Source organism: Emys orbicularis, chromosome 1 (genome assembly GCF_028017835.1).
Source record: "Emys orbicularis isolate rEmyOrb1 chromosome 1, rEmyOrb1.hap1, whole genome shotgun sequence".
Lineage (NCBI taxonomy): Eukaryota > Metazoa > Chordata > Testudines > Emydidae > Emys > Emys orbicularis.
This window is the reverse complement of record NC_088683.1, coordinates 362893752-362914853: the sequence shown is the minus strand read 5'-3', so window position 1 is coordinate 362914853 and position 21102 is coordinate 362893752. Positions and strand designations below refer to the sequence as shown.

Sequence of the window (21102 nt, the reverse complement as noted above, 5' to 3'; positions counted from 1 at the left end):
CTTCTGTTAGAAAGGGTTGGTGTGACAGTCTCTGATGAAAGCCACCCTGCTGCCCCCCTCCTGCCACAGCTTCTTGGGAAAGAACCCGCCCTTCTGACCTTTCCGTTCAAAGAACAACAGAACAAGCTGTGCCCCCACTAGACAAGGGCTGAGCTGGTCTATTGCACAGCCTTAGTCACTGCATGCGACTCTGAACACAGCTCAGCTGGTGTTCAGTGACCAGACCTGTCCCTCCCCAGTGCCCAGTTGATGGGTGTAGCATTGTACCTGGCTGCTGTGGCAGGAGAGCGGTGGGTGGGGATGCGAGCGAGGGGAGCGAGTTCCCAGCACCAGGCAGGAGAGGATGCTGCAGCTGTCTGCATCGCCCCGACCCTGCTCTGTAGGTGAAGCATTCAGAGCCCCATGTGGGGGGTGAGCAGAGGCTGGAGCCAGGCCCACATGCAGTGATCATGCTCTATCCCACAGCCACTGGACAAAGGTACCCACCTGCCAGGCAACCCGAGAGCCCTGAGGAGCCTCTGGCTGGGCCCACTTCTAGCTTGGCAGCCCTGGGGAGCGAGCCGAAGGACGTTTCTACCAAGGAGGAGACTGGCACAGAGCAGGGCTGGGACAGTTTATTTTGCCAGATTCCCACACCCACTGGGAGGTCTCAGCTCCAGACAGTTCCCACCTGCAGCTCAGGGTTACAAGGGTAGGGAGGGCAGGACAGTGAGCCCAGGCATTGCTCTGGTGCTAGGGGCTGGCCCTGGTCACTCGGTCGGCAGCCAGCGCTGGGAGCAGGGCGTGTAGCCACAGCTAGTCCTGGAGCGGGTTAGAGGCCAGGCAGTCACCACCGGGCAGAGCAGGAGTCTGGAGCCAGACAAGAGCTAGAGCTGGGAGCATCCTGCCAAGCCAGGCAGCGCTTCCCATTCACCCTGGGCTGAGAGCCAAGCTGGGAAACCAGACCCTGCCCAGAGCCAGGCAGGCCAGAGGGGGTGGGGGGCTCTGACAGCAGGGGAGTCTCCCTCCCGTGCATCTGCTCCAGACAGCAGAACCCTGCAGCTAGGAGCATAAGGGGGTGTGTGGCTGCACAATTGGCTCACCCTTAAAGGGCAGGGTGTAGTTTTGGGGGGCTGGAGCCCCCTGTGAGTGTCTAATCTGCTGAAGCAGAGACACCAGGGCAGGCTGTGAGCCAGGGGAGGGGACACCTGTATTTCCAGGGAGCGCAGGATGGCAGGGATCAGACAAGGAAGCGAGGTAGCTGAGGGCACCGTAACTAGAGGGGACCTGCCCTGGAACCTGACAGAATAAATACACCCAGCCAGCGAGTCACTGCATGTTACAGAGCTCAGATCCCCAGGGACATGGAGGGATCTCCCCCCAGAGCTCACTGGGATTGAGGAGTGTGGCAGGAGAACACAGACAATAAGATCACAGAGGGACAGTCACAGGTGGGGGGGGAAGGGGGGACTAGTCTGGTTCTATCGTGTTGGGTCAGGGTTAGCAGTAGCCAGACAGAATCTGGAATCTGCTGGCCAGAGCCCAAAACAGGGCTGCAGGGCAAACACACCCTGTGCCCCGAGCAGAAATAGTTCCTGTATAAACCAGTGGGGCTGCCAGAGGCTTCTGGATGCTCAGAGCAGGGACAGGAGTGCAGCCGGCAGCAGCAGCAGGACAGCCCGCGGCGCAGGAGAGGCATCTCTCCCATTCTGGGCGTAGTACTTGGCCACGGCCACGTTGGGGTTCCCGTTTACAGGGTCGAACCACATCTGGATGCAGCGCCCGCTGCCCTGGTGTTCCGTGGTGTATTTGTAGGAGTTGGACCAGATCTTCTCGCACAGGTCCGCCGGCCGGGGGAAGACGTATTTGAACAACTGGCACGTGGAGCCGCGGGGGCATCGGTTGGTCCCTGGGGAGGGAGAGAGAGGGCAGCAGTGAGCAAGCTGTGGCTGGTCTCCATCTAGCCAGCCTTCCCCATCTCCGGCTGCTAGGCATCCGCCGGTCCCAGGCTACTGGCTGAGCTGGCAACGGCCCAGCTGGCTTGTGGGAGAAACTCCTTCCCTGTGAGGTGAAGTTCACGGGCTTGTAGCCACGTCACTCACCTCCTGGATTTATCCCTGGCTGGCACCCTGATGGGCTGGAGAGAGACAGATGGAGGCTAGTAAGAGAGAGGAACCCGCCACCCAGGGGAGCCCAGCTGGGTTCCCCCCCCCGCCCCCCAAGCTCTGCCAATGCACCTTGATCCTTCTAGGCCCTCCATCACCCCAGGGTCTATAGCATAATTTTCCTCATGAACTTCTGAGGTAGAGCAGTGCTCTTCTCCCCAGTACACACATGGGAAACTGAGGCACAGAGACTAAATTAAGGTCACACCGTGAATCTATGGAAGATCAGTGCTAGCCAATACAGGAGCCCAACACTTTGCAGAGCTGCCTTCAGCCTTGGCACTAGCTAATTGAGAGCTTGTCAAAGGCAAAAATCTATCCAAGCTAGGTCCCAGTACAGGTAGCTTCATGAGCCACTGGGATAGAACCCAGTGTGCAAGAGACTAACAGAACAGACACCAAGGCAAGGAAGAGTTACAAACTGGTGGGTTGGGGCTTAGCCATGTGTGGAGAGTTTAGTAACTTGTAAAGCCACGCTGGACGTGGCGTTAGTTTAAAATCAGTGGCTCTCAACCTTCTGACAGGGGTACAGTCATCTGGAGAGTCTGATTTGCTTCATGTAAATTTCATTTCACTTAAAAAAGTGCTTGCTTACCAAATCAGATAAATACACAAGTGTCACAGCACACGTAAAGACTGCTGACTCATTTTTACCAAACAATTATAAAAATCAATTGGAATATAAATCTATACTATACACTGAAAGGCAAGTACAATAGACCAGTATAAACAAGTCATGGTCTGAAGTTTTAGTTTATACCAACTTCACTAGTGCTTTTTATGTAGCCTGTTGTAAAACTAGATGAGTTGATGTACCCCCAAGATGACCTCTGCATGCCCCGAGGAGTACATGTACCCCTGTTTGACAACCACTGGTTTAACCCCACGATTCCTCCACACACCTTCTGCTAAGGTGGACATGTTGCATAAAACAAGAACAGTGACATTTCTACCCACTCCTGCAAAGCCAGATTGTATTGCACCGGGGTCTTTAGAAGGAACCACTAGGGTGATCCAGTCTGACCCCCTGCCAAGGTGCAGGATTGGTTGTGACCAGACATTTGGCTTGGTTTGCTCATTTGGCCTCCTGCACATTTGAGAGCTGCGAACCATTGTCAGACAGTGGCCACCCTCTACAGTCAAGGGGCAGGGAGAGGCGGGAGCCCCTCCTCCATCTCCTGGGCCTCCAAACCATCCCTGAACCTGTACAGCAAGGTCTGACCCCTCCCCTTTCCTCCCCCCATCCTGCAGCAGCCTGGCTCCACCCGGCAGCCCAGAGTGGGGTGGGTTTGCTCTCAGCAGCTCACTGACCTGTGGTCCAGTTCCAGCCCTTGTGCCAGTTCTCTCTGCAGGTGACCGCGTCCTTGCAGGCCTCCCACCACAGGTCACAGTCCTCCTTGCACAGCGGCACGTTGAGGATCCTCTCCCGGCGCCAGCTATTATCCACCTGGTGGGACACAGGGCTGTGAGCATCAGGGGGCAGCTCGGGGCTCCCCCCTCCGAGGGGCAACCTCAGCCTCCCCAGCAACCAGGGGTCAGAGACATGCTCTCCCCCACCCCCGCTCTAGCTCCACTGAATGGAGCCAGTGCAGGTCTCAGCAGACTAGGCCCAGGGGAAGGGAGTTCCTGAGCAGCAGCATCCCCAGCCCAACAGGCGTCCCACACAGCCCACCCAGGCGATGGGCAGGCCAGCTCCGTGTCCGGGGAACAGATCCTGGATTTATTGCAAAGCCCTGCTCAGGAGCAGCATCCGTGATCTTAGCTGTTGCCTCCCCAGCAAACACGCTGCATGAACCCACCGCACCCCAGGACAGATGCAGCGTCAGTCCCACCGACAGACCAGCCAAGCTGGGGGCATTCCCCAGAGCTCAGCATTGGGGCCAGGCTCTCTGGAGTCCTAGACAGCAGGGGGGGATGGCAGGGCCCCAGGGTCACTGCCTGGGGAGGGAAGATAAAGTTCTTCAGTGCAGCCTCCCAACCTCAGGACACTTTGCGGGGATTGTCCTGCCCACATGCAATGGGCCCTGGCTGGATACGGGGACACTAGCTGCCAGTGGAGAATTGAACCTGGGGCCTTCGGCACAGAAAGCACAAGCCCGGACTGCTCAAGCTGAAGGAGCAACTCCGTGTGGTGCTTGAGAGAGTGAACTGTTAGGACCTGCCACTAGAGGGAGCCGTGAGCACATGCACTAAGCCAGCCTTCTCTCCCACCCCCAGTGCCCAGCCCCAACGCCCCCTGACCTGGTCGATCCAGGGCCCCAGGTTGGGCGAGCACTCGTACAGACACGTGTCCTGGATGAAGTGCTGCTTGCACTTCTCTGGCATCACCCCGCAGTGGTTCCAGTTGAAGTTGTACAGGTAGGACTGGTCCTGGTGAGCCCCCGTGCTGGTCTCGGCCGTGCAGCAGGCGTGGTCTTTCCACGGGGCACACTGCGAACACAGCAAGAGATGGGTACGCAGGGGACTCCGGCAGCTCGCCGGGGGGCAGAGAGGATGCTGTGGATGCAACCGCATCACCAGCATCCAGTGGTGCCTAGTGGGATTGCTCTGGTATCAGAGCACTGGTAGGGCCATGGCTAAGGACCAGGGATTGAAGGGCAGAGATGCTTTTTTGCAGAGTGCTTGAGATCTGTAAGACTACAAAATGCTGTGAAGTGGGGAAGCTACAGACTGGGGGCAGGAGGGGCAGCCACCGAGCTGATAAATGATGTTTGATTAGGGCCTCCAGATCTATCCCCCTCCCCCAATTGTGATCTCCTCTGTGGGATGCTGGGTAAGTGGGGATGGGGGGGCGGGGAAGGTGCGAAGAGGAGACAGACTGAATTCATCCAAATGAAAAAGCCTCCTAGTGACAAGGCACCACTTCAACATGAGCCTGGAGTTAAGAAACATGGGACGAGAAATCTGAACTGAATTAGTTCATTGAGAACACATGTAACTGGTGAGCAAAGTGAGGGGATGGGCTACACTGGCCCAGCACTCCTTTTGGGGGGGTGGGGGGTGGGGGGAGGTGTCAAAAAGCCCAGCACTCCTTTTGGTCTAGAGAAAAAAGGCAGACCATGCAAGGACTTTGGGAGGAAGATCAGACCGACTGCTGGCTGGGAGAGGGGGGGGGGAAGGAAAGGACGGACATGGCTGCCTCCCCCACCATCTCCTGCAATCCACTGGGACACCTTCCTCATCCTGATCCCAGGAGATGCTCTTACCAGCCTGGGCTAGACAGCGAAACCCACCTGACATCGCCACGTTCACTGGCTCCAGTTCAGTCCTGGCCACCGAAGGGAATGAGAGACTTGGTTCCTGCCGTCACCTGCTCCACTCCCCACCACATCATTTTCCTCCCTCACCTTCAGTCTGCTTTCCTACCCCGCCCCCCTCCCATGTGCCTTCTGTTTAATAAGAGTCTGGCTTTTCCCACCAAGCCTGGATCCTGCAGCACTGCTGGGAGTCTGTGACCAGAAAGGCAGCACCTGGTTCAGATGCAGATTTGCCAGGGTTTGGAGTAGCTGATCAGACCATGTGCTGGGGCTGTTTCTCCAGCAGTGAGGTTGCAGAGAGGATAGGCAGCACCAGACGCAGAAGCTGCATAGCCGATCTTCTCTGGTCTTTTTTCTGCCCCTGTAGGTGTTGGTCTGGTTTTGTCTTCTAGGAAGTGGGCTCAGACTTAACAGCGCCAGATTATTTCTAATAATACCTCTTTCCCCATAAAACTGTTACCACCATCTCCTAACTGCCAGACAGCTGCATGTGTGGGGGTAGGCGGGGGGTGCAGGGGTCTCTGCACACTGCTACACACAGGCACCACCCTGCAGCTCCCATTAGCTGCAGTTCCCAGCCAATGGGAGCTGTGGAGTTGGCACTCAGGGCAGGGGCAGTATGTGGAGACCCCCTCCCAGGGGCCGCAGGGACGGAATGGCCGCTTCCAGGAGCAGCATGGAACAAGGCTGGGCAGGAAGCCTGCCTTCACTCCACTGCGCTGCCGGGGGTCCCTGGGTCCTTTTAAGTCACCCAGGGCCCTGTACAATCTCCCCCATTCACCCCCCCACTGTTGACAGGCCTGCCTGCTTTCGACAAACTCTACAGCGAAAAGGGAATGGGAACAAGGAATGTTGTCAAAGTTACAGCCTTACTCAACACGGTGTTTCAAGTTAGGTTTGCCACCCATCCAGTTTTCATCCAGACAGTGCAGGTTTCGGCTTAGGTGTGAAATGGCACCTGGACAAGCCCTGATGTCTGTTTTCTTTGATTGGCGGGGGGGGGGGGGGGGGGGGGGGCTCAGTTATCAGATGTTAGAAATGTGGCAACCCTCTTTCAAATGCTCCAGCTGTCCTCCCCCCCCCCCCCAATCTTTAACAAAGAGAGATGGCTATCTGTAATGGTGGCCGTCGCCATGGTCCTAAGCAGGCTGAGGTGTTTGTACTCAGAACCCCAACCCACATTCAAAACACTGAACTAGACAGTGACAGGGTGAGATTAACACCTTGGCTACTTGTGCCTGTATATGATGGAAACCACTTCAAGCCAGGGGGTGCTGCAGAACCAGCCCTGCACCCCTAATTCCAGTACCTGTGTTAACACCTTTGCTACTTGGGCCAGTTTATTCTAGTGAAATTAACAGGGACATAGCCAAGTCCGCCCACAGAATCAGTGGCAGAGCTAGGACGGCAACCCAGGAGTCCTGGCTCCCCGGCCCTCTGCCCCAGTCCGAGACCTTCCCTAGGGCACCAGCAAGGGACAGGCCTCTTTTCAGAAGGATGAAGTAGCCCGGTTTGTATGGCTTACTTCGCTGCTGCCAGAGAGCTGGTCTCATTGCCAGCCTAAGGACGCTGGCATCATGACCCTGCCTGCCTCAGCCTCCTAGGGAGGTGAGAGAAACCCCCAATTCTTGGTGCGTTGCCAACACCTCCAGCTCCCCGCACTGCAGTCCTCCACGGCCCCAGAGAACCCGGTGTAAGGAACCAGCCTGCACTGGAAGGGACGGCAGGCCCAGGTGACTCAGTTACTCCTCACCCAAAGCTCCAAGTGGTCAGGGATGGGACTGAGGTGTTAGTAGGACAAGACCGTACCTGGCCATGCAGCGCCCCCTCCGGGCCTGGCTTGGTTTTGTGGTGCTTGGCGTCCATGCACACGTTCAGCACAGATTCCTTCGCAGCACTGGCCACGCAGGCAGCCAAGAGCCCCAGCACGGCCCACCGCGCTGCCATCTCCCTGGGACCGGAGCGAGGGGGGGTAGGGTGGAAGAGAAGACGTGTTAGTGCAGCTGCCGAGATGTGGCCTGGCTGCCTTCATTAGAATGGGCAAAACAGGGGCATAGCTCCGAGTTCACAAAGGGGATCCCCAGCCAAGAGCATCTGTGCTGGCCTGCTACCGCGACTGGTGCTCTGCGGAGACCCAGGAGAGAGAGACCACAAAGCCTCCTGCTCTACGGGAGCTTTTACCCTCTAACCAGCCCACCTAGGCAACCTGGGGCAGGCACTTCCCCAAACCCTGACCTCAGGGTGACTGCTTTGCCTTGCAAGGGGCTCTGAGCAGAGCTCCCAATGTCTCGCCTCAGAGTGGGCTAGTTTCCACCCTAGCTAGGAGCTCCCCTCCACCCTACAGCCACCCATGGGTGCATGCATGCCACACCCTTTGTATTAGCCAATGATACAGAGCCAGACACTGGTTGCCTCATCTGAGCTTTATCCAGAGAGTCAGCAATGGCCACTGAGCTTGACCCTGGCCAGCCAACACCACTAACCCCACCAGCAGGCTTCCGTGCTGGAACCATAGCATGAGATGAGACCCATTGGGTTGTATTCCTCCCCCCCCCCTTTGTTAGCTCTGTGGTCCTCCAACAGGGCGTTTGAGGAGGCTAGGTCACAGCCAGCCCTGTCTGGTTACTTCCAGTCAGCTGGGGCAGGGTGGACCGACTGGCCAGTTCCAGGCAGCCCAAGGTTGTGCTAGTGTGTATCACAGGCTGCAAGAGTAGACTCCCAGCCCACTAACACCTAGTCTCAGAAGACTGACAATCAGAGTTATTCCTGTTCATTTCAGGTCACTGGGCTCTCCACCCCGACATGGGGCTTTTACAGGCATTAGAAATTGGAAGTTAGTACAAGGCCTTGTACTATTTGATTATCACTTATTCCCTCTTGTTAAATCTCTTCTCCCCCCCCCATATTAGACCAAGTGGTTTCCTCCATCTTCTAGTATTACCCTATAAACCACAAATATAAGGTTCCACTGCTACAGTTTTTATAGAAGCAGATCTCCCCTGAAGCACTACCTGTGCCCCCAGCCCAGGAACAAGACCTACATGGGTCACAGCCTAGTGTTAGAAAGTAAGTCACACCCCTCTAGAAGCAAACAGCAGTTACAAAGCTAATCACATTGACGCCAGCTAGCCCACATCACAACAGAAAAACATGACTAGCCCATACCTTGCTGGAAAAAGGTCCTTCACCACTGCTTCAAGCAAGTGCTTACCACAGCAGACAAGCTTCTGGTGTCAGCTTTAATAGTCAAGTCCTTTAACCACAGGTGTTAACCCCTCCACACAACCGGGTTAATGAGGCTTAATGGTAACCAGTGCTTGTTACCTGTAAACTGGCCTGCCCAGAGGATTCTGGGGGCCTGGGGCAAAGCAATTTTGGGGGCCCCATCCATAAAAAAAAAGTTGCAATATTATAGAATACTATATTCTCATGGGGGCCCCTGTGGGGCCCGGGGCAAATTGCCCCACTTGCCCCCCCAGGCAGCCCTGCCTGTAAATTAGCAGTTTTGCTAACAGCCAAAGAGCTCTGTGTGTTTGCTGGAGGGCAGCTTAGTCCCATGTTAAGAAGACAATCAAGCATTTCATCTCAAAGGTGAGATGTCTGACCAAGCCCTGGCCAAGGATTAGAACATCAGTCCCACCTGCTGGGCAGTCTTTGTCATAGACTTTTTTCCTTTGCTCTGTAAATTGCGGCAGATAAAGGAGCCAGAGAATGCCAAGATTCAGCTGTCTAATCAGCTGGGGCCTCTATTCTAGCTTGTGTCTGCCATGACCTGGTCAGCCCCAAAGGAGACCAGAGGGCCTTGCTCCGGAGAGGTGCTGGGCTTTGAAGTCCATGAGAGTTGCCGGCGCTCAGCACCGTTCACGTTCATTCCCCACATTTGTAGCCCCTGTGGCTGCATCTAAACTCCTGGTTTTCTGCCCCCTCTCCCACAGGGGCAGCTCCAAAGAGCCCATGGCTGATGTCTAGGTCTAGGTGACAAGGGGGTGTAAGCTCCCACTGAAAGAACAATGCTCATGTAGGCCAGGCCCATCAGTCGTGTTTCAAGGGGGGGTGGTCTTGGGAAGGATGGGAATCAAGATAGGTGGGCCCGGATCCTCAGAGGGACTTAGGCATTGCAACACCTAACTTGTAGGTGCCTTGAAAGTCCCTGCTATCCGCACGCCCTGTGTTAGACGTCTAGGCCAGGGGTTCTCACAAGACATTTTTTGGAGGCCTCAGAGTGCGGCCACCAGCTCTTGCTGGGGGCCACTTTGACAATTTGTCCTAAAATACTGAATTAACTTTAGGAAAACCAAGTAAATCTGCACATATACATGTCCAAATCATTGTCATTTATTTATATAGGATTTATTTTTTGCGGACTCAATAATAAAGATAACGTACAGTTGTCTCTAGTCTTTACTGGCCCTAAACAGAATAGAAATCAGGCGCTTTTCACGTTCTTGTCTTTTTTCTTGTTGTTTCTTTTGCTTTTTTTGTTTTTGTTTTAAAGACTTGCTAGCTACTAAGTCTGCTGTGAAAAGTGATATTAGCAAACATGCAAATGTCACTTTTCACAGCAGACTTACTCAGCCCCGACGAACCCGGGGACAAATTAAAGCCTGGATGGGGAGGTGGGTAGGGAGGCAGAGGGGGCCAGGGGCGATTGGCGGCTGGGGGAGGCAGCAGGAGCCAGGGGTAATGGGGGAGGTGGTGAGCTCAGGGCCAGAGTGTGGCCGGGGAATGGAGCCGAAAGCCTCACGCTCAGGGGACGGGGCCCGGAGAAGGAGACCGAAACCCCATGGTTGAAGCCCGGCCTCACCATGTCCGGGAAGGTGGGGAACTCACCGGCTGCCCACTCCTCCAACTTCTGTGTTTCCAGAGGGGGGCAGGGCCCACCACCTGCTGGCAGCCCCGGGGGAGGGGCTGCTGCTCCCCCCCGCCCCCCGTCGCTGCCCGCCAATCACCACAAGAAAAGCCCCGGGGTGGCCGCATTTGAGAAATGCTGGTCTAGACTCCCTATGGAATGACTGGGGAGAGATAGGCTGGTGCCTGTGGATGGGATCCACATCAGGTTGTCAACCCTCCGGGGTTGCCCTGGAGTCTCCAGGAATTAAAGATGAATCTGTCCTGGACGATTAGACCCTGGGTGGAAACCTCCAGGAATATGTCCAACCCAAATCCACAAAAGCCAACGCGGTGAGCGGGGAGCTGCCTGCGCGAGCCCAGGGGAGATTCCAAGGAGAAGGCTGTGTCCTCAGCCCTGCCCCTCGCATGGAGACAGGGGCTCACTCTGGGTCTAAGCGAGGTGTCGAGTTGGGCTCCGGATCCACAGCCAGGGACCCCCCTCTCCTGGAGGGGAAGTGCCTAGTGCCACACAAAACAGCTGGGGGGTGGGGAGGAGGAAGCAGTTGCCTTCCCGTGCGGCGGCTCACCCCAGACCTGGGAAGCTGTGGTTTGATTCCCCCCTTGGCCTGCTGAGGAGAGGAGATGCCTTGTTAAGGCCTCTCTCATAGACTATCAGGGTTGGAAGGGACCTCAGGAGGTATCTAGTCCAACCCCCTGGATTGGTCCTGCTTTGAGCAGGGGGTTGGACTAGATGACCTCCTGAGGTCCCTTCCAACCCTGATAGTCTATGAGAGAGGCCTTACCAAGGCATCTCCTCTCTCTCCAGAGCAGGGCCAAACCCCTGAGCTCTGGGCTGGTTGGAGGCAGGGCTCCTGGGATCTCTCCTGGTGAAGCTGTTCCACTTGGTATTCAGGAGTGACCCCACAGCCCAGTGGGGTGGGCGGGAAACCCCTCTCTGCCAATCCCTTTGCCGTAGCAGGCAGAGAGGAGAAATGAGCTGGGGGCTCTGCACATCCCAGGGGGGCAGGTTAACCACGGGGCTGAACGGTACCTGGGAAAACGCAGCCCCCAGCCTGGTTAATCTGTGTGAGGCTAGCTGCGTTCAGAGCATGGCTGGCGGCTCGGGCCAGGCGTAGCTTCCCCTGGCTGGAGAATGCCGCTGGGACTTAGGCACGAGATAGGGCACCTGACAGTGGGATTTAGGCACCTCAGTCCCTTTGCAGAGCTGGGCCCTGGGCTCACTTCCTGAGTCGGCCTTTGACCTGTTGCATCACCTCGGCCAAAACGCTCAGCCTCTCTGAGCTGGACTCCTCTGCTCCGGAGCTGTCTGGGGTGGGATGAACTGTTATTGATAGGGGTGTTATATTGCCTTGAGGGCCCAGCAGTCCAAGGCCATAGTCAGAGACAGTCCCTGCTCCAAAGAGTTTACAGGCTAATTGGGGCAGGGAAGACAGGAAACGGAGGTGCCATAATTCACCCCCAGTCAGCTGGCAGACCCAGGACTAGAACCCAGGTCTCCTCAATGCTATGCCAGCCTCTCTCTGCACTGCTCTTTGGATGCTGCTTTGAACCCTTTGGAAGGGCTGACTTGGCGCAATGGGGAATGCCTAAGGCAGCATGGACCAGGTGGTAGCTCCTGCCAAGGCCCCCAGGCCTCACTGACCGCTGACAGATGCACAGCTGGAAACGCGCCCAGCTCACCTGTGTGTTGGCAGGGTTGAAGTAGACGTGAGGTTGATAAGAATGTGTTTAGCCTTGATGAAAAGCTTGTAGGACGCTGCCTGGATTGATCTCACTTATCACATCTGCCACCCAGGGGATAAAGTTACATTGCGTGTTTGTGTCACTCACCAAGCAGGAAAGCAGCATTGATTAATGGACGGTGTTGGGCCTGTGCACAAGGCCCACTGAAACCAAATGAGCCATTGTGACACATCAAAGGACAAAGACTTCGTTGATTTCCCTCCCCCACCCCCCAAAGAGGAGACGGGCGCCAACACTTGTCCAATCAGTTTGAACTCTGAGAGAAGGGAATAAAACTCCCTGACCAGAAGAATCTGTATTCCCGTGCTGCTTGTGTAACACTGACAGACCCCGGTCGTCGGCGGGCGGGATCTGTCGTGTTCCCGCGCTGCTTGTGTAACACCGACAGACCCGGGTCGTCGGCGGGTGGGATTGAACCTGGGACCTTTGGAGCTCAGTGCCCGAGCCTCTACCGCAGGCCTGCACAACTCGTAAAGCGGCTAGGGCCATATTACTCCAAAGAAAACAGCTGAGGGCCGAACCCCCCCGGCCCTGCCGAACCCCCCCCCCAGCGCCGCCCAGCCCCCCCCGAAACACAACACACCCCCAGCGGCCCCCGCCCCGCGGAAACACCCCCCCCAATGCTGCCAAAACACCCCCCTGCAGCGCCGCCCAGCCCCCCCGAAACAACCCCCGCCCCAGCGCTGTCCACCCCATGGAAACAAACCCTCCTTCCCTAGCGCCGCCCCACCGAAACAGCGGTATTGAACCTTGGTAATATGTTATAGCGGGCCCCTAAGGTAGTATCATTAAGGTAAAAGAAAACTGTCTTTTTGCTAGAAGTAGAATAAGATCTTCCCCCCACTTTGTAATCAATTGCCCTGTTGAATGAATGAGGTGTGAATGAGGAAGGCGTGGAAGGCAAGCACCTCCACAGGATGGGAGCCAGACCAGATCAGTAGAACAGGTCAGCCACCGACTCACCACTCGCCTCCTCAGCTCACCTGCCCCCCCCCCCCCCCGCCACTGCCCGCCTGCTCACCTCCTCAGCCCCCCGGCTCGCCTACTCACCCCATGCCACTGCCTGCCTGCTTGCCTCCTCAGCCCCCCCACCGCCAGCTCACCTGCCCCCCCCCACTGCCCGCCTGCCTACTCACCCCTTGCCACTGCCCGCCCGCCTCCTCAGCCCCTCTCCCTCACCCACTGCTTGCCTACTCACCCCCCGCGGGCCGCACAGTGACCCCACACGGGCCGCATATGGCCCCCGGGCCGCATGTTGTGCAGGCTTGCTCTACTGCATGAGTTAAAAGCCATATGGCCCTTAGCTAAGGCTGCAGGTCAGACTCACTAATCTCTCTCTAAGGGTATGTCTACACTACGGGATTAATCCGAATTTATATAATTCGAATTTGGGAAACAGATTGTATAAATTCGATTGTATGCGGCCACACTAAGCACATTAATTCGGCGGTGTGCGTCCATGTACCGGGGCTAGCGTCGATTTCTGGAGCGTTGCACTGTGGGTAGCTATCCCATAGCTATCCCATAGTTCCCACAGTCTCCTCCGCCCATTGGAATTCTGGGTTGAGATCCCAATGCATGATGGGGCCAAAAACATTGTCGCGGGTGGTTCTGGGTATATCCTCCCCCCACTCCAGGAAGCAACGGCAGACAACCGTTTCGCGCCTTTTTCCTGGGTGAACAGTGTAGACGCCATACCACGGCAAGCATGGAGCCCGCTCAGCTCAAGACAGCAGTCATGAACATTGTAAATACCTCGCGCCTTATCGTGCAGTTTATGCTGAACAAGAACCTGGAAAACCAGGCGGCGAGGAGCAGGCTACAGCAGCGCGGCGACGAGAGTGATGAGGAAATAGACATGGAATTCTATCGAACCGCGGGACCCGGTGCTTTGGAGATCATGCTGTTAATGCGGCAGGTTATAGGCATGGAACGCCGATTCTGGGCCCGGGAAACAAGCACAGACTGGTGGGACCGCATAGTGTTGCAGGTGTGGGACGATTCCCAGTGGCTGCGGAACTTTCGCATGCGTAAGGGCACTTTCATGGAACTTTGTGACTTGCTTTCCCCTGCCCTGAAGCGCCAGAATACCAGGATGAGAGCAGCCCTCACAGTTGAGAAGCGAGTGGCAATAGCCCTGTGGAAGCTTGCAACGCCAGACAGCTACCGGTCAGTCGGGAATCAATTTGGAGTGGGCAAATCTACTGTGGGGGCTGCTGTGATGCAAGTAGCCAAAGCAATCACTGAGGTGCTGCTACACAAGCTAGTGACTCTGGGAGATGTGCAGGTCATAGTGGATGGCTTTGCTGCAATGGGATTCCCTAACTGTGGTGGGGCGATAGATGGAACCCACATCCCTATCTTGGCACCGGAGCACCAGGGTACCCAGTACATAAACCGCAAGGGGTACTTTTCAATGGTGCTGCAAGCACTTGTAGATCACAAGGGACGTTTCACCAACATCAACGCGGGCTGGCCGGGAAGGGTTCATGATGCTCGCGTCTTCAGGAACACTACTCTGTTTAAAGGGCTGCAGCAAGGGACTTACTTCCCGGACCAGAAAATGACCGTTGGGGATGTTGAAATGCCAATAGTTATTCTTGGAGACCCAGCCTACCCCTTAATGCCATGGCTCATCACAGGCAGCCTGGACAGGAGTCAGGAGCTGTTTAACTACAGGCTGAGCAAGTGCCGAATGGTGGTAGAATGTGCATTTGGCCGTTTAAAAGGTCGCTGGCGATCGCTACTAACTCGCTCTGACCTCAGCCAAAGAAATCTCCCCATTGTTATTTCTGCTTGCTGTGTGCTCCACAATCTCTGTGAAAGTAAGGGGGAGACCTTTATGGCAGGGTGGGAGGCTGAAGCAAATTGCCTGGCTGCTGATTACGCGCAGCCAGACACCAGGGCGATTAGAAGAACACACCAGGAAGCGCTGTGCATCAGAGAAGCTTTGAAAACCAGTTTCATGACTGGCCAGGCTACAGTGTGAAATTTCTGTTTGTTTCTCCCTTCATGAAAACCAGCCCCCTTTATTGACTCATTCATTCTCTGTAAGCAACCCACCCTCCCCCTTCCCCCAGCTTTCTTTCAAAGGAAATAAAGTCACTATCGTTTAAAAATCATGTATTCTTTATTAAGTGATTATAAACATAGGGAGAGAACCAAGAAGGTAATCTGGGTGAGGTTTGGGAGGAGGATAGGAGGGAAGTAAAAGGCCACTGAACAAATTCAATATAATGACAGCCTTTTGGTTGGGCTGTCCACTGGGGTGGAGTGGGAGGGTGCACGGAGCCTCCCCCCCCGCATTCTTACACGTCTGGGTGAGGGGGATATGGAACATGGTGAGGGGGGAGGGAGGTTATACAGCGGCTGCAGCGGCACTCTGTCATCCTGCTGCCGTTCCTGAAGCTCCACCAGACGCCGGAGCATGTCCGTTTGCTCACGCAGCAGCCCCAGCGTTGCAGCCTGCCACCTCTCATCTCGAGCGTCCCTCAAGACCTCACGTTCACTGGCATCTTTCCTAAATTTAGATACAGTGTCCTTCCACTCATTCAAATGAGCTCTTTCATTGCGGGTGGATTCCATTATTTCTGTGAACATGTCGTCTCGCGTCCTCTTTCTACGCCGCCTTATCTGAGATAGCCTTCAGGACGGAGGAGGGAGGCTTGAAAAATTTGCAGCTGCTGGAGGGAGGGTTGAAAGAAAGGAGAGAAGTTTTTAAACTGATACATTTTACAGAACAATACTTATATTCTTTCATGGTGAAAAACACTATTCACATTACATAGCACATGTGATTTCAGTACAAGGTCGCATTTTCCATCTTAATATTGAGTGCCTGTGGCTTTGGTGTTAGAGATCACAGACGCAGGTCCGGGCAACAGAATTCAGCTTGCAGGCAGCCATGGTAAGCCATTGTCTTTCGGCTTCTGCGCCCTCCTTTCCCACATACCAAGCAAAGCCTGTTGACTGCTGCGGTTTTCCTGTTAACCTTCAGCAGCAGAAAACAAACTAACCCCCCCACCATCCAATTCTCTGGGATGATCGCTTTATCCCTCCCCCCACCGCGTGGCAGGTATCAGGGAAGATCCCTGCAGAAACCAAACTAACCCCCCCGCCCCCCCCCTCCTGCCATGAATTCCCTGGGATGATCAATGTACCCCTCCCCCGACCGCGTGGCTGGTAACAGGGAAGATCCCTGCTAGCCAAACGCGAAAAGCTCAGGGCCAATTCCCCGCCCCCTGTGCTTGGCTAACTGCAGGGAAGATTTTCTTTTCAGCCACAGGCAAACAGCCCAGTAGGAACGGCCACCTCTGTCCCCTTAATTAAGTTCCCGTATTTCAACCAGGTTACCATGAGCGATATCACTCTCCTGAGGATTACACAGTAAGATAAAGAACGGATATTGCTTGAATGCCAGCAAACACCGGGACCATACGCTGCCAGGCTTTGTCAGGCAATGATACCAGATTACTTGCTGCAAGCATGGCGTGGTCAAGTGTCCTACCATGGAGGACGGAATAAGGCTGCACTGCCCAGAAACCTTGTGGCAAGGCTTTTGGAGTACCTCCAGGAGAGCTTCATGGAGATGTCCCTGGAGGATTTCCGCTCCATCCCCAGACACGTTAACAGACTTTTCCAGTAGCTGTACTGGCCGCGAATGCATCCCAAGTCCTCAGGGCAAATTAATCATTAAAAAACGCTTGCTTTTAAACCATGTTTTATATTTTAAAAGGTAAACTCACCTGAGGTCCCTTCCATGGGGTCATGGTCTTGGCTACTGGCTTGGGAGGCTTGGGAGGGTACTTCAGTCAGGCTGAGAAAAAGATCCTGGCTGTTGGGGAGAACGGAGTGCTGGGTGCTCTCTGCAAGCTCGTCCTCCTCCTCCTCCTCCTCCTCTTCCCCATCCACAGAATCCTCAGGTGTAGCTGATGAGACTATCCCCGACCCGGAATCCACGGTCACAGGTGGGGTAGTGGTGGTGGCCCCCCCTAGAATTGCATGCAGCTCGGCGTAGAAGCGGCATGTCCGCGGCTCTGACCCGGAGCGACCGTTTGCCTCCTTTGTTTTTTGATAGGCTTGTCTGAGCTCCTTGACTTTCACGCGGCACTGATCTGAGTCCCTATTGTGGCCTCTCTCCATCATGCCCTTGGAGATTTTTTCAAAAGTTTTGGCATTTCGTCTTTTCGAACGAAGTTCTGCTAGCACTGAATCCTCTCCCCATATAGCGATCAGATCCAGTACCTCCCGTGCGGTCCATGCTGGTGCTCTTTTTCGATTATCAGCCTGCATGGTTACCTGTGCTGATGAGCTGAGGTATCTGTGGTGTCTGTGGTCACCTGTGCTCTCCACGCTGGGCAAACAGGAAATGAAATTCAAATTTTCCTGGGGCTTTTCCTGTCTACCTGGCCAGTGCATGCGAGTTCAGATTGCTGTCCAGAGCGGTCACAATGGTGCACTCTGGGACAGCTCCCGGAGGCCAATACCATCGAATTGCGGCCACACTAACCCTAATTCGAATTGACAAAATCGATTTTGGCGCTACTCCGCTCGTCGGGGTGGAGTACAGAAATCGATTTTAAGAGCCCTTTATTTCGAAATAAATGGCTCCGCTGTGTGGACAGGTGCAGGGTTAATTCGAATTAACGCTGCTAAATCCGAATTAAAGTCATAGTGTAGACCAGGCCTAAGTGGTCTCGGTGCAACTAGATGGGACAGAGCACCACACCCTGGAGGTGTGTGGGTTACACTTGGACTTCAGGGAGAGGGCAAGACTTCTAAGCATGAGCAAGGCACCCCCGACTGTTCAGCTTGGGTTAGCCCTAAAGGCAGACAGCGCTGGCTTATTATAGACACTTCTAGTACTTTTTGGGACCTAAGACTGTAACTCATTGGTGTGTCTCTGTTACCTGCTTTAACTTTGTAAATAACTCGCTCATTTCCTTTTCCTAGGCCAGCTCCGTGGGGGGGTTGGGGGGAAGAGAGAGGGGGCTTGAGCCAGCTCCACGTGTGGTGGGCAGGGGGAAGGGAAAGGGGGCTCAGGCCAGCTCTGCATGGGGAGGGGGCGGAGGGAAGGGAGAGGGGGCTCTGGCCAGTTTCGCATTGGGGGGGGCGGGGGAAGGGAGGGGGGCTCAGGCCAGTTTCGCATTGGGGGGGGCGGGGGAAGGGAGAGGGGGCTCAGGCCAGTTTCGCATTGGGGGGGGCGGGGGAAGGGAGAGGGGGCTCAGGCCAGTTTCGCATTGGGGGGGGCGGGGGAAGGGAGAGGGGGCTCAGGCCAGCTCCGCATTGGGGGGGCGGGGGAAGGGAGAGGGGGCTCAGGCCAGTTTCGCATTGGGGGGGGCGGGGGAAGGGAGGGGGGCTCAGGCCAGTTTCGCATTGGGGGGGGCAGGGGAAGGGAGAGGGGGCTCTGGCCAGTTTCGCATTGGGGGGGGGGGAAGGGAGAGGGGGCTCAGGCCAGTTTCGCATTGGGGGGGGCGGGGGAAGGGAGAGGGGGCTCAGGCCAGTTTCGCATTGGGGGGGGGCGGGGGAAGGGAGAGGGGGCTCAGGCCAGCTCCGCGCAGAGGAGGGACAGGGGGAAGGGGGGGCTCGGGCCAGCTCCACAAAGGGAGGCGGGGGGGCAGGGAGAGCGGGCTCAGGCCAGCTGTACATGGGGCTCGGGCGAGCAGCTCGCCTATGTCTAGGGTGACCAGACAGCAAGTGTGAAAAATCGGGATGGGGGTGGGGGGTAATAGGAGCCTATATAAGAAAAAGACCCAACGATTGGGATTGTCCCTATAAAATCGGGACATCTGGTCACCCTACCTATCTCTGCATTGGGAGGACGGGGGGGATACACTCTCCCTACCACAGCCGTGTCTTCCAGCCTGACTGTGGCCAGGGCGTCAAGGGGAAGAGGAGGACAGGGCCGAGAGGCGGGGGTGGGGGACAGGAGGAGCAGGGGATGGAGTCAGAATGCCAGCACTCCTGCGTGCGCCCCCAAATTGGCCGGGGTCCCTGGGCACAGGCCCCATTGTCCCATGCGTTAATCCGCCGTGGATCATGACTGAATGCAGCCACCAGGGGCTTTTCGTGTTGTGATTTGGGGGGGGGGGGGGCTGGCAAAGCAGCAGCCCCTCCCCCGGGGGCGCCAGAAGGGGTTGGGCCCTGCCCCTCTCTGGAGACACAAAGCTGGAGGAAAAGGCAACTGGTGTGAGTTTTTCCTAAAGTTAATTCAGTATTTTAGGACAAATTGTCAAAGTGGCCCCCAGCAAGAGCTGGTGGCCGCACTCTGAGGCCTCCAAAAAATGTCTTGTGAGAACCCCTGGCCTAGACGTCTAACACAGGGCGTGCGGATAGCAGGGACTTTCAAGGCACCTACAAGTTAGGTGTTGCAATGCTTAAGTCCCTCTGAGGATCCGGGCCCACCTATCTTGATTCCCATCCTTCCCAAGACCACCCCCCCTTGAAACACGACTGATGGGCCTGGCCTACATGAGCACTGTTCTTTCAGTGGGAGCTTACACCCCCTTGTCACCTAGACCTAGACATCAGCCATGGGCTCTTTGGAGCTGCCCCTGTGGGAGAGGGGGCAGAAAACCAGGAGTTTAGATGCAGCCACAGGGGCTACAAATGTGGGGAATGAACGTGAACGGTGCTGAGCGCCGGCAACTCTCATGGACTTCGAAGCCCAGCACCTCTCCGGAGCAAGACCCTCTGGTCTCCTTTGGGGCTGACCAGGTCATGGCAGACACAAGCTAGAATAGAGGCCCCAGCTGATTAGACAGCTGAATCTTGGCATTCTCTGGCTCCTTTATCTGTCGCAATTTACAGAGCAAAGGAAAAAAGTCTATGACAAAGACTGCCCAGCAGGTGGGACTGATGTTCTAATCCTTGGCCAGGGCTTGGTCAGACATCTCACCTTTGAGATGAAATGCTTGATTGTCTTCTTAACATGGGACTAAGCTGCCCTCCAGCAAACACACAGAGCTCTTTGGCTGTTAGCAAAACTGCTAATTTACAGATAACGAGCCCTGGTTACAATGAAGCCTCATTAACCCGGTTGTGTGGAGGGGTTAACACCTGTGGTTAAAGGACTTGACTATTAAAGCTGACACCAGAAGCCTGTCTGCTGTGGTGAGCACTTGCTTGAAGTAGTGGTGAAGGGCTTGTCCCCCAGCAAGGTATGAGTAGTTCATGTTTTTCTATTGTGATGTGGGCTGGCTGGTGTCCAGGTATCAATGTGATTAGGTTTGTAACTGCTGTTTGCTTCTAGAGGGGTATGACTTGCTTTCTAACACTAGGCTGTGACCCATGTATGTCTTGTTCCTGGGCTGGGTGCACAGGTAGTGCGTTGGGGAGATCTGCTTATATAAAAACTGCAGAAGTGGAACCTTATATCTGTGTTTACAGGATAATACTAGAAGGTGGAGGAAACCACTTGGTCCAATGTTTGGGGGGGGGGCAAGAGATTGAACAAGAGGGAATGAGGGAGGATCTGTGATAAATGAATAGAAATTGGAAGCTAGCACCAGGCCTTTTACTAAGGCCTGTAAAAGCCCCATGTCTGGGGGGAGGGGTGGAGAGTCCAATTCCTTGAAATGAACAGGAATAACTGATTGTCAATCTCCTGAGACTAGGTGTTGGTGGGCTGGGAGTCTACTCTTGCAGCCTGTGATACACACTAGCACAACCTTGGGCTGCCTGGAATTGGCCAGTCTAGTCACCCTGCCCCAGCTGACTGGAAGTAACCAGATAGGGCTGTCTGTGACCTAGCCTCCTCAAATGCCCTGTTGGAAGAACGCACAGCTATCAAGGAGTCTAATCTCACGCTATGGTTCATGCACGGAAGCCCACTGGTGGGGTTAGTAGAGTTGGCTGGCCAGGATCAAGCTCAGTGGACACTGCTGACTCTCTGGCTAAGGCTCAGATGAGGCAACCAGTAGCTAGTGTCTGGCTCTGTATCATTCTCTAATACAAAGGGTGTGGCATGAATGCACCTATGGGTGGCTGTAGGGTGGAGGGGAGCTCATAGCTAGCTTGGAAACCAGCACATGGAGGCAAGACATTGGAGCTCTGCTCAGAGCCCCTTGCAAGGTAAACTAGGGTTACCATATTTCCACAATCACAAA

The 21102-nt window shown here is 55.4% G+C and overlaps 1 protein-coding gene across 1 annotated transcript; it reads right to left on the bottom strand.

The window, feature by feature from the left end:
- Positions 1-1613: 1613 nt before the first annotated feature.
- Positions 1614-12157, bottom strand: LOC135890336 (folate receptor alpha-like). Its single transcript, XM_065417707.1, has 5 exons — positions 12146-12157; positions 7211-7348; positions 4386-4574; positions 3456-3591; positions 1614-1888 (listed from the first exon to the last, which is right to left on the bottom strand). Exons 1-5 carry the CDS (start codon positions 12155-12157, stop codon positions 1614-1616), a joined length of 750 nt encoding a protein of 249 aa, XP_065273779.1.
- Positions 12158-21102: the final 8945 nt, after the last annotated feature.